The sequence below is a fragment of the Crassostrea angulata genome, chromosome 6 (assembly GCF_025612915.1).
Source record: "Crassostrea angulata isolate pt1a10 chromosome 6, ASM2561291v2, whole genome shotgun sequence".
NCBI classification, from domain to species: domain Eukaryota; kingdom Metazoa; phylum Mollusca; class Bivalvia; order Ostreida; family Ostreidae; genus Magallana; species Magallana angulata.
In genome coordinates this window covers 30242668-30255610 of record NC_069116.1, presented here as the reverse complement: position 1 = coordinate 30255610, position 12943 = coordinate 30242668, and the positions used below count along the sequence as shown (strand labels likewise).

Genomic DNA, 12943 nt, shown 5'->3' with positions numbered 1-12943 from the left:
TTCCTGCTCATGCTAGTAAGACCTCTATTTTTTTTCTTATTTTTAGTCACTTGGGGTTTTTTCCCTTGTGATGTCTCATATTTGTCCTAGAAAAATGTATTTACTGGTACATGTATCAATGTTTTAGCTATGCATGATGTCCAATGACAATTTAGAGCTTTAATTGATTGGTTCAAACAACTTTCGATCAGTGGGTGACATCTTGGCATTGCTATCACCTTTTTGACTCCCAGTTGGATCAAATCCTATAAAAACTGCAAGGTTCATGTCCCCTTCCCCAATGAAACTCCCACATACTTATGTACTAGAGCTCTTCTACTGAATCAATTTGATTGATTCAGTATTATGTATATGTAATGATTGTCAACAGTATATTATAACTGGGTGCCATTGGCTGCATAACAATAGCAAATGTTTTTTCTATCACCATCAGTGAACCTTTAAGGTTAATAAAGAGGATACATGTAGTAGTACTTTTTTGCAAAAAAGTTCTCATTAGACACCGTGCAAATTTTGGAATTCAGCCATTATAAGTATATGAAACTCATTATTTAGTACATTGTATATGATATTGCAGAATAATTGAGCTTATTACATTCCCTTGTTCATGGCATATAGGAGATAGCTCTCTTGTGATGGATTCCCAATTTTATGAGATACTAATTGCAATTAGTGTCAGAGTCTGCCTCCCACCTCCATCTCAATCACTGGGAATGCAGAAGAGATTGTTTCTAAACAATGACAAGTGCTTCTTTTTATGCTTTAGAGTTTATAGGGTTATATCTGCACAAAGCAGGTCTAATCAGTTGAAGAAAATTACATGATAGTCTTTCGCATTAAATAGAAGTTAAACTAATCTATTCCAGATACTGTCCCTCTATTGAATCCAAAGTTTTAATGTTCAAAGGCAGAAGACATCAAATATGGCTGGAACCAGAGGGTAATTTTTTTAATGGAAAAGTTTGTCTGCATTGTGTACAGTGAGGCCTCAGTTATCCAGACACCAATTATCCAGATGCTCCAAATTTCCTGAACAATTTTAAATGGGTTTTGATCTAATCTTGACCCCAGACACCTCTTGAATATTCTTATAGCAATTTTTTTTTAAAAGGTTTGATGTAGTATGTTTCAAAAAAGGTTTGAAAGTAAGATGTAATGTGGCTGCTGACAAAAGTGTCTGGATAAACAAGAATCCACTATATACAAGTTCAATCCATGTGCAGAGATATACCAGTTTGTAGTTTTGATATGGAATTTTTAAAAAAAAAATTGTTTATTGTGTAAATTAAGTATTAGGACAAAATTCACAATGATTAAAATTTGATCATTTTTATTCCTAAAAAGATGAATAAAATGCAAACACCTTATCTATTAATTTTGTGAATGTTCATCAACTTGTGATGCTGTGTATCTAGACGATGAGCTCTATCCTTGCCCCATTATCAGGGCACTGAGTTAACCCTGTTTTCACCTTTTGATTTTTTGTGTAGGTCTGGATAGTGAGGTCATCTATCCTCAAGGTATATCCTGTACTATGCCTGAGGAACATCAGCTGAGGCTTATGCGAGCTATCCCAGGTCTAGAGAAGGCTGCCATTGTCAAACCAGGTAATTACACCATCAAAAATTTGACTGTAAGTGCCGTATCTATAAAACCCCAGCCACTAATCTTAGACCAATAAGTTGAAGTCTCGAAACAAAAAATTAGGAATTAATTAGGTAAAGGCAACAGTATATATTTTCCTAACTTTCAACTCATGTGGCTTAATAGCTCAATTTGAAAGATATATTTTATCTTGCACAGTTCTATAACCTTTTATCTGGTATTTTAAAGGTTATGGTGTAGAATATGACTTTATGGATCCCAGACAGCTCAAACCCACATTGGAAACTATCAAGATACAGAATCTCTTTTTCGCTGGTCAGATAAATGGCACGACAGGATACGAGGAGGCTGCCGCTCAGGTGTGTGCAGACACAGGGGTGGATCCAAATTTTTCCAAACAGGGTGGGGTGGGTGATCAGTGGAAGGATATTTTTTGCCAGAGGGCTCCAAGACCTTGTTTCAATAGTTTAAATACCAGTACATGTGAATTTAATAAGTCCTAATTTTCCAAGGGAGAAGGGGGCATGTAAAAGTAAAATATCATACACTAACATTGATATTGAATAATAAGCTTGATAAGAACTATTACTAGACTCAGTATATACATAGGAAACAATATGAATGCAAGTATTTTTAGTATAATAGCAGTCTATATTAATTTAATTATTTTGAATAAAACAACATCTGCAAATTCTGATCGAATATTTTGTAAATAAATGGTGCCGTTTGGATCCATGCTATTGTTCCTTAGATCATATATGCTTTGGATACAACTCTTTAGAAAATGGACAGATGCAGACAGATATATGAGTATTTATCATTAAGATCCCAGACCCCAGTTATATAACAAGGACAATACGATAAACCTCCACAAGCCAACCATCAAACGCATTGAATCAGATAGAAAATAAAATGAGAAATCTTTAGAGCCCTGGAGATTTTCATGGAGCGACTCCAAAAGTCCAATAATAACTGCATCATGCAGCCATGTATTACATACTGGACGAAATTGAGTAGGTTGTATCGGTCGAATAATTAAATTGACCCACTTTCCGTTGATATATAGGGCATTATTGCTGGAATCAATGCTGCAGCCAAAGTACAGGGCAAGCCTCCCTTCATAGTCGACCGAACAGAGGGTTATATCGGGGTTCTCATAGATGACCTCATCACCCAGGGAACCAATGAACCGTATCGTATGTTCACCAGTCGATCAGAGTTTAGGTTGTACTTACGACCAGACAATGCAGACAAAAGACTTACCGCAAAAGGTTTGTTCAATAAGATTAAGTTTTAAAAGAAAATGGTTTCAAAACATTCCCCAGCAAAATTCTAGACAAATCCGTGTGAAATTCTATGTTAATCATTACAGTGAATTCAATAAGCGCAACAGTTGCCATGTGGAAGAAAACATGTTTATAGCAAATTTGCTACACTTAATATTACGAATGGGCTATTCAGATATAACAAATTACAGATATAGCAAAGTAAATCCACTGGTCCCTTTAACTGAGTATTCAAAGGGGCATTTGTAAAAAAAAAAAATTGTATGTATTCTGAGTTTTGGGTGATCATGTACATGTTTTGACTGAAATATCCTCATTATCTGTTATTTGTAGGTTATGATATTGGATGTGTCAGTCCAACTCGATACAACCACACATTACAACAGTACAAGGAGGTGGAGGAGGCCATTGATAAACTCAAGTCTACAGTCAAGTACATGCAGCAATGGAACAAACTTCTACAACTACCAATGAGCTCTAATCCCAAACCATACAGGTAGGTCTTATACAAGTCATCCTTTTTAGGTCACCTGAGTCACTCAGGTGACCTATTGCGATTGGTCTTCGTCCGTCGTCGTGCGTAATGCCTCTGTGCGTCGTGCGTTAACAATTTTACATTTTTAACTTCTTCTTGAAAACTACCAGGCCAATCGTTACCATTTTTGGTGTGAAGCATCTCTATGGTAAGAAGAATCTAAATTGTGAAATTCATGGCTCTACCACCCTTGGGGTGCCACGGGCGGGGCCAAATATGCAAAAAAAGCCAAATTTTCAAAAATCTTCTTTTCTACTCCCACGCATGTGAGGAAAAAAGGGTTTGCATGGTTATGATGTCCATTAAGTCCTCTACCAAAATTGTGAAATATATGGCCCCAGGATCAGGGGTTCTGGCTCTAGGGTGGGGCCAATATGGCCAAATAGTAAAAATGTATTAAATCTTAGAAAATCTTCTTCTTTACTACCACATATATTTTTAAAAAACTAAATGCATGATTATGATGTCCATGAAGCCCTCTACCTTAATTGTGAAATTCATGACCCCTGGGTCAGGGGTTCAGGATCTAGGGTGGGGCCAATATTGCCAAATAGTAAAAATGTATTAAATCTTAGAAAATCTTCTTCTCTACTCCCATATATATTTGTTAAAAACTAAATGCATGATTATGATGTCCATAAGGCCCTCTATCAAAATTGTGAAATTCATGACCCCTGGGTCAGGGGTTCAGACTCTAGGGTGGGGCCAATGTGGCCAAATAGTAAAAATGTATTAAATCTTAGAAAATCTTCTTCTCTACTCCCATATATATTTGTTAAAAACTAAATGCATGATTATGATGTCCATGAGGCCCTCTATCAAAATTTTGAAATTCATGACCCCTTGGTCAGGGGTTCAGACTCTAGGGTGGGGCCAATGTGGCCAAATAGTAAAAATTTATTAAATCTTAGAAAATCTTCTTCTCTACTCCCATATATATTTGTTTAAAAACTAAATGCATGGTTATGATGTCTATGAGGCCCTCTACCAAAATTGTAAAATTCATGATCCCTTTGTTAGGTGTTCAGGCTCTAGGGTGGGGCCAGTATGGCCATATAGTAAAACTGTTTTAAATCTTAAAAATCTTCTTCTCTACTCCCACACATGTGAGCAAAAAACTGAAAACATGGTTATGATGTCCATGAGGGCCTCTACTAAAATTGTGAAATTCATGACCCCTTTGTTAGGTGTTCAGGCTCTAGGGTGGGGCCAATATGGCCATATAGTAAAACTGTTTTAAATCTTAAAAAATCTTCTCTACTGCCACACATGTGGGCAAAAAACTGAATACATGGTTATGATATCCACAATCTCCTTTACCTAATTTGTGAAATTCGTGGCCCCTTGGTCAGGGGTTCAGGACATGAAGGGGGGAAGGGGGGGGGCGCAATATGGCAATATAGTGTTAATGCATTATATATATGTTTAAAAATTTTCTTCTCTATTCTCACACATCTGTATTAAAAAAACTGACTAATAATTATGTTTACCAGGAAGTTCTCTACTGAAATTTTAGTTTTCATGTCCCCTCAAGGATGGGTTTTGACTCTAGGGCAGGGCCAAAATGGATGTATAGGTGGTAATGCATATAATGTTTAAAAATTATCTTCTTTACTCCCACACACCTGAAAGGAAAACTGAATTCATGATTTTGTAGACCAGATCTTAGTTTTTCACCAAAATTATAGGTTTCACAGTTCTTTTTGAAATTTGGTCGTCATTACAAATTTATAATTTTTCTACTCCAGTATGAAACCTAATTAATTAGATGCATATATGAAGCTCCGTGACAAGTTTGTGTATGGGATGTATGCTACTCAGGTGACCGTTAAGGCCAATTGGCCTCTTGTTTCTATCAATATGCCACTGGGTGAATCTGGGCTGCCTTCAAGATCATAGCTGCTAGCCTGCTATGTACGGTTAGTGGTCCGTTCGACAGACCTAGATATCTACGACCTAGCAGCTAGAGTGGCTGCTACAATCCTGAATGCAGCCCTGGTAACTAGCTTTAGCAAGCTTACATTTGATTTTAGTGTTAATTATAGACATTTTTCTTATGCATAATTCTGATTTATTTATTTATTTGCATTTCTGTAAACCAGCTTTTATTCGTTACAACTTTATTTTGTGACTTACTTGAGGAAAACTGATTTGCGGCAACTAATTTTCACGATTAAGATATAGATTATCCGGAAATAAATACCTGAGACATTTGAAGACTGCATGGTTCATGGCGAGAACTTTTCCATGGTGACAAGGCTCTAGTGAACCTCACAAAAAATTTTCAATCATGAAGAAAAGTTGGTCATGGCCATTTTTAGACTGTATTGATCTCTTTTAAAAGGAGAGCTCTATATAAGACTATAGGAAAAAGCCCAAATTTAAAAGGAAAAATATATGGACATTTTCTTTACTTAATACCATAATAGTTTAAAGCTGAAAACATCATATCTAAAAATTGAAGGAAGATCTGAGGCTAATTTTTTGACCACCCAGCCTCCATAACAACTCATCGGTTTCAATGAAAGGCTATTTAAATGATATATATAAAGATCATGACCAAAAACAAAGAACTCTGAGAACTATTTGCCTCAATGAAGACCTTCAGTTGCAGTTTATGGGAAATGTTAGCATACTTTACTGTTGACTTTCTTTGGTTATTAAATGTTTGATAGTTGTCAAAATAATGATTTTCCTTGTACATGCATTCTGTGCATTTATTACCTTCAAAATTTGTATCAGATAACTGACTTATATAAGTTGGATATTTTTCAGTGCTTTTCAGTTGCTTGCTGTACCTGGCAACACGGTAGAGAAAATAGCAATGGCAATGCCTGAGATATTCAAGGACCTTCATCTGAACAGGCAGCTGTGTCATAAAGTCTTTGCAGAAGGTTTGACATTCAAAAATAATTCAGTATGAATTACGAGAGAGATAAATATTTGCCTTTTATTGTGCACTTGAAATATGTCTGACCTTGTCAAGCTTTATACAGGTCTGTACGCCCAGGAGCTAGAAGAGCAGATGAGCCAGATAGAAGAGCTTCAGAAAGAGGAACAACTCCTGCTGCCAGAGAACATTGACTACCTCAGGTGCTTGTTCATATCCTAAACTAAATTCATTCTGATACTTTACATGCATGATCATTTTCCTTATGCCCTAAAAGTAGACATCGACATTGACCATGTATCAGTATATTGACTTACTAATTTGTTGTGTTTCATACAGTTCAACTGGTTGCTTTACATTTGTTGTAATGGATAGAATCACATTCATGTACATGAATTTCAAGCACCCATTTAACAATTTTACTGGCAGAGCAATCCAGTGCAAGCTAGTGAAGATTCTTAATTAAAAATTGAATTTGACACAAAGTTGATTGACTTTGTCCTCAATTGACTTTGAACACATCAATATTTATATCAGCCCCCTGTTTCATTACCACAAAAAGGTAGACCTAGCTGGCAGGAACTTGATTGAATTAAATTATTAGTTTTGATCTTTGGTAACTAGGACCATGTTAAATCTAATATTTTTCTTCATTGATTTAAGATATGTTAGTAAAGAAGGCATATACTCTGGTTACCGGTATATGCATCATTAGAGCCTGGCAACATATTTACATTAGAAATATGGACTAGACAATAATAATATTAATGGTAGCATGCGGGTCCACTGCTTGTGAGAAAACCTACACTAAAACTTTGTCAGCTAGATCAATTGGTTTCAGAGGTTTATAATAAACCTTTTGAAAATTTAATTAAAAATGAACTTTATATTTTTTTTTAATAGTCAGTTTGGTTATATGATAAAATATTTGTGCATGTATAAACTGCATTCGAGCATTTATGAATCTATTTTATGTTGCTAAATATGATTTATATTTTTTTTAATTGTATGATTTGCTAACATGATCAAATTTTTACAAGAAATCCTATTGATGTTGATCAGCAAACCTGCGAGTGTCCAAAACAACTAGGCCTATGTAGTCAGTGAAAGTAACACTAGAAAAGAAGATTTCCAAATTTTAAGGAAAATAACTCACATTATTGAAATGGGGAATAGCCTTAAAATAGTGTTTAGTTTCTGTAGCCCAAAATTGATATATGATGCAACAAGTAGATATTTATTTTTTTATAGCTGGATTTTAAAAGAAGAATAACTTAGTTTAAATTTTCAAAAACTGAGTTGTTTCCCTTTTGTCAAATAAAATTGAATCAGTGTGACTGACAGCAGTGCCCAAGAAACTGACATTCTTTTTAGGCTTGATGACTTTGCCTTTATCAGTAAACTTTGAATCCAGAGATAAATTCTGGTTATGAGTATATAAATTCCAAAAATGCCTTGTCTTTGCATATAATACTTCCCATGATCTTATTATTAATATAAGGAGCAATTCTGCATGTGCATTCCCTATAAAATGCAAGGAATTAAAATCCATGTTAAAGTCATATTGTGAGAAGTAACTCTTGTGGATTTGAAATTTTCACTTTTATTTTTTATACAGTTTTGAACAAAAATGATTGTGCTTGCAATTTTATTTTCTCACGATTTTATAAATAACTTGATTCACAGAATTAAGTACTCATGGAATAAAAATGAATAAGGAATTTACAGTATTGATAAAAAAAAAAATAAGAATACTACTCGGAAGCATTTTGTTTGCGGTAACTCTAAAACCGTTGTATTTTTTCTATGGCAGATTAAATGAGATTTCCATGGAGATAAGAATAAAACTGGATGATGCCAGGCCAGCGTCTGTAAGTATATACAGTCACTTGTTTCCTCTGATATGCTGATAGATGTACTTGTTTTGTGTTAATCATTCTTAGATAATATAATGTTTGGTCTGTGTTTGTACCCCCTCCAACCACTGTCGTGTATCCGCGCCGGTAGTGACGTGTTTGGATAAAGTGAAAATGGCGGCACCGTTTGTTTCTTGATAATTTTTCTTGTTATTTAACGCTAACATTCTTTACTTTAACATTAAAGAGATCGTCATATTCATTTAAAAACATATAAGTCTTTAATTTTCTACGAAGTTTATGTGAAAATCATGTAAATAAGCAGTTTATGTCGATTAATTTTGAACAACGGAACAGGTTTGGATGACCTTGTTTTTCCAAATAGGATCGGTTTGGATACGCATCTGATACGGTTTGGATGTGGTTAGTATATAAGTTTAAACAGTTCTATTAATTATTCCCTCGTGAAGGGGATATAGCATCGCCACTGTGCGATATACATGCCCTCACTGCAAAGCATGCTTTCAATATTATGGAGATCGTCATGTGATAGACATTTGAAGTCACATTGTTTAAGAAATAAACATACACGTTGAAAGACTTTTCAATAAGTCAACAAAACTTTATATACCGTAATTTGAATTTCAATTTTAAAAAAGCTCCAAATAAATTGGCTTAATTATAAAAAATTGCATGCAGAATTTTTTTTTATAGATATGTTTAGTCTGTTGTATAATCAATCAATCGATATTAATTTAGAAAGGTTCAGCCTTACCAAAATCTTTACGACACAAATATGAACATGTGTTTACGACAGTTTTGATCAAGTTATGAGTCTAATATTTTCGGCTTTAAACGATGTCGGGAAAAAATCAAGAGATCAGTCAAAAGACAGAATTATACCAACTCCAATATCAGCCCGAGGGCCGTAGGCCCGAGGGATGATATTGGTCAAGGGCTGATACGGGCTGTGATATGGAAAAAGGGTATCTATTATTACATTTATTACATACTAAGTAATAATTCTATTTTAAAAATGAACTTGAACAAATTGATTTCAAATATCATGTGATAGTAGTATGTACATACAGCTGTATGTTATATAAAAATATGTGATCTAATTGTTTTAACAAACATAGAAATACAGAAGTGGAATTTCCTCAGGCTTTAAAAGTGAACTGCTCCAAAACATTTGCAACCATTTGAAGTTTTCAATTGAACTTAAAAATGTCGACTGTGACAATTGTTTGTTTTTAGTCTGTAAAAATGCACAAATGCCAGCACGAAAAAGGCAGACGAGTTCTTCATGGGGTGTGATACGGATCCGTATCAGCCCTAGGGCTGATAACTTGTATCAGCCGCGGAGGCCGATACGAGTTGTGTGATGTCATCTTTATCGCATATGCCAAAAACATGTATTTATTACTATGTATGTAATAAAGAGTATCTAATTTACAAAACATCATATACACTTGTCTAATTGTTTAAATTAATAATTGAAACGTTTCCAAACAACTTTTTAGATTTGCAACAGCCATAAAACTGCGCTTTGGCAAATTTTTAAATATGAAATTTTTATTATTATACTTTCATGTTTAATCCTAACGCGGGTTTTGTATTTTTCTGCAGTATCGCCACCTTTATTTCCCGCATGGGTCACCAAAGAAAGCATTTTACTTTTCAATGAACTCAATTATGATGTTGTAAATTATATTATAAGTTCACTTTCTGCGCATGCACTGTACTTAGGTGCATATGTCCTTTTCGTAAGCATTAACTTCCATAATTTTGTCATTGCAGTACAAAAGAACTAAATATTGGTTATGGATTTTAACTTACATGTTCATTGTTTTATTTTATATGTACCAAATTATGAACAGAATTGCAATATTCATTGGATGAAACCAGAGCAATGTGAAATACCGGTATATTGTGTAATCAATTTTATTATTTTAGTTTATTAATTGAAAAAATCAACAAAACCTCTTGATCAGTAATATACAAAGATACATATTTATCGTTTTGGTTTTCTGGTGAGAATTATGATTAACATATAAATGTACATGTAAAATGGCGACGTTTACTCAGGTCTTGTCATCACTTTTTGACCAACTATTTTTAACAACAGAGTAAATATGACTTATATTTATAGCAGACACACAGTTGCACACCGATAAAAGGCAAACTGTTCCATTTTTGTCTAAAATATCAAAAATGCTTTATCTTAAAATTGTTCAAACCGTACCATTTGCACAATTTATATTTCAGCATCCAAACCGGAATAATTCGTTAATCCAAACCGTACTTTTTATTTAGCAGGTGCATAAAGTTACTGCTATTTTTATACATATTAGTGTATTAAAAATATATTGAAATGATTTCATTTGGTTAGAGTAATCTTTCAATTAATTTTGGCTGCTTCAGATTTCTGGTATGTGTTATATTATCTATGTTATCTCGAAATAGATCTTGGTTTTAGCATTAAAATGACACGTTAACGATTGCTATACCTACAAATAAGTCGTTTTTATTTACGATGAACAAAAAAACACTCACTTTTTTAAACTGCAAAACCGTAAGAAAAATATGAACGACTATTACGATGTTTTAATTAATATTTACCTCATTGTCGATTGAAAAAAGAACACAACACTCATTGTTTTTGCAATGGATACGCCATTTTCACGTTATCCAAACATGTCACTACCGGCGCGGATACACGACAGTGCCAACAGCAAGAGTACATTGAGCAATAAAGGTTTTGTACTTCAATTTCTCCTATTATATCAACTCTGTCTATCCCGTGCAGTTTTAAAGGGGGTGAAAATTTTGAGCTATTGAAAATTTGTGGGTATTTTTCAAAAATCTTCTCTAAAACTATATATATCTAATAGTGTATTGAGCGTGTATAACTGCTTTGTTATTACTCAGAATTACCGTTTGGTTGGTTTTTTGGATGCGTATTATACATCCGAACGAGTTTTTTTTCACAACTTTCAGAACCAAATAAAATAAAATTTCTATATATATTCCTATATAAGTTATATAGGAATATATATAGAAATTTTATTTTAAATCTTATTCTCAAAAACTGAAACAACAACAGAAGCTTAATGTTTAACTTACATGTATGAATATGTAGAAGAAATTTTTGAAAATATTTGAAAATCAAAATATACTCTACTTAGTTTTCTAGATAATTTGTATTTGATACTCTAAAGGCTGTCTGAAACTTGTGTTGGCTTTTGTTGCTAAGGTGAACGATGTGGCCCCAGGGCCTCTTGGGGTTTTTTTTGGGGGGGGGGGGGGGGTGTGTTTCCAACATGTCATGTTTATTTTCACATTGAAATTAAGTACTTGTATAGTAAGGTTTAGACAGCTAGCATATTATGCAATTCCATCATGACAACTGCAGCTGGAAATATTCACAAGACAAATACATGTAAAGTTGCCTTCTTGATGCACAATTTAATGTTTATTTTAAAAGGCTATTTTGAAATTTAATTAAGAGATTTTTTTCTTTTTCTTCATTTAGATTGCTGCAGCCAGTAGAATTCCTGGAGTTACCCCCTTGGCTCTATTAAAGCTGTTACAGTTTGTGAAAAGAGCTTTGAATAAACCTCAAAGTGCTGGCACTTTGCCTTTAGAATCTATTTGAGAATTACATTAGTTTTTAATTGTTTGGCTTAATTTACTCAAAGTTTTTAATAGTTTGTCTTAATTTACTCAAAGTTGTTAATAAAATGATTTCTGATACAGTTTTGTTTTATTCTTTAAAAGCATACAATTGTACAGTGTGATACCTGTGAGCATATCTAGAAATTACAGGACAAGGTTGTGTGTAGCAGTCAAGAGAAATATTGTACAAGACTGGTGTCAAAGGACCAAATAATTAAAATCCTGCCTTAGGCATCTTCGCTAGCCAAGGGTTTACGGTCCACTTCGTTTCCCATATGGGGAGCAAAGTGGACCACAAACCCTTGCTTAGTGAAGATTTCCTAAGGAGGAGAAAGATCAAATAAATATATTTTAGGCATATCTTTTTAAGAGTAAATGAATGAATTTAAAAAAATAATATTTATAAACAATAAAATGTTAATGGTATATGCATTTTTAGTGATTGTTCATATGCCCAATACCATCAACATTAGTTGATTCCAGGACAAATTTGCAAGCTCCAGTTGTAATAAAAGCGCTTAAAGGTCAAGAGAATTACTTTCATTTCTCACCATGATAACTCTTTATCTGATTTTTTACAACTTTCAAAAATCCTAATGACATTAAACATTTGTTGAATACATCCCAGTAAAGATTTTTTTAGAAATTCATCTCTGAAATCACAAGGCTTTTGTAATTTTCCATATCATAATCAGATGGTACATGTAAAGAAAAAAACTCTTTTTAATGTGGTGTTCAGACCTTTCCGTATACTGGCGCCAGATAGTTCAGTTGGTAGAGCACCTGGCAAGAGATTCAGGGGCATGGGTTCGAGTCACGTCTGGTCTGTCTTTATTACTCCCATTCCGTTACATTTGGTGCCGTGCCATTTTAACCCCTGCCAGGGGAAGAGCCTAGGGTGATCTTCAAGGGCGAACTGGATGAATGTGGCAGTCAGGCCGGTTCAAATACCACTAGGTAGCTCAGTTGGCAGAGCACCAGCCTAGAGATTGAGGGGTTCTAATCCTAGTCAGGCCCGTCATTAGACCTCATCCGGTTATGTATTGGTTCAGGTGAGCTAAAAATTAAGGATTCCTGTGATATCTTTAATTTG

General features: G+C 34.2%; 1 protein-coding gene across 1 annotated transcript in view; it reads left to right on the top strand.

Annotated features, from left to right (window-relative positions):
* The window catches only part of LOC128188597 (protein MTO1 homolog, mitochondrial-like), a 32792-nt gene extending 20864 nt beyond the window's left edge, over positions 1-11928 (top strand). The window contains exons 8-16 of the mRNA XM_052859744.1: positions 867-940; positions 1491-1607; positions 1834-1964; positions 2672-2876; positions 3225-3387; positions 6202-6320; positions 6423-6519; positions 8130-8187; positions 11708-11928. Of these exons, the coding sequence (XP_052715704.1) occupies positions 867-940; positions 1491-1607; positions 1834-1964; positions 2672-2876; positions 3225-3387; positions 6202-6320; positions 6423-6519; positions 8130-8187; positions 11708-11830 (1087 nt within the window). The 3' untranslated portion in view covers positions 11831-11928. The remainder of the gene's footprint in view (positions 1-866; positions 941-1490; positions 1608-1833; positions 1965-2671; positions 2877-3224; positions 3388-6201; positions 6321-6422; positions 6520-8129; positions 8188-11707) is intronic.
* Positions 11929-12943: the final 1015 nt, after the last annotated feature.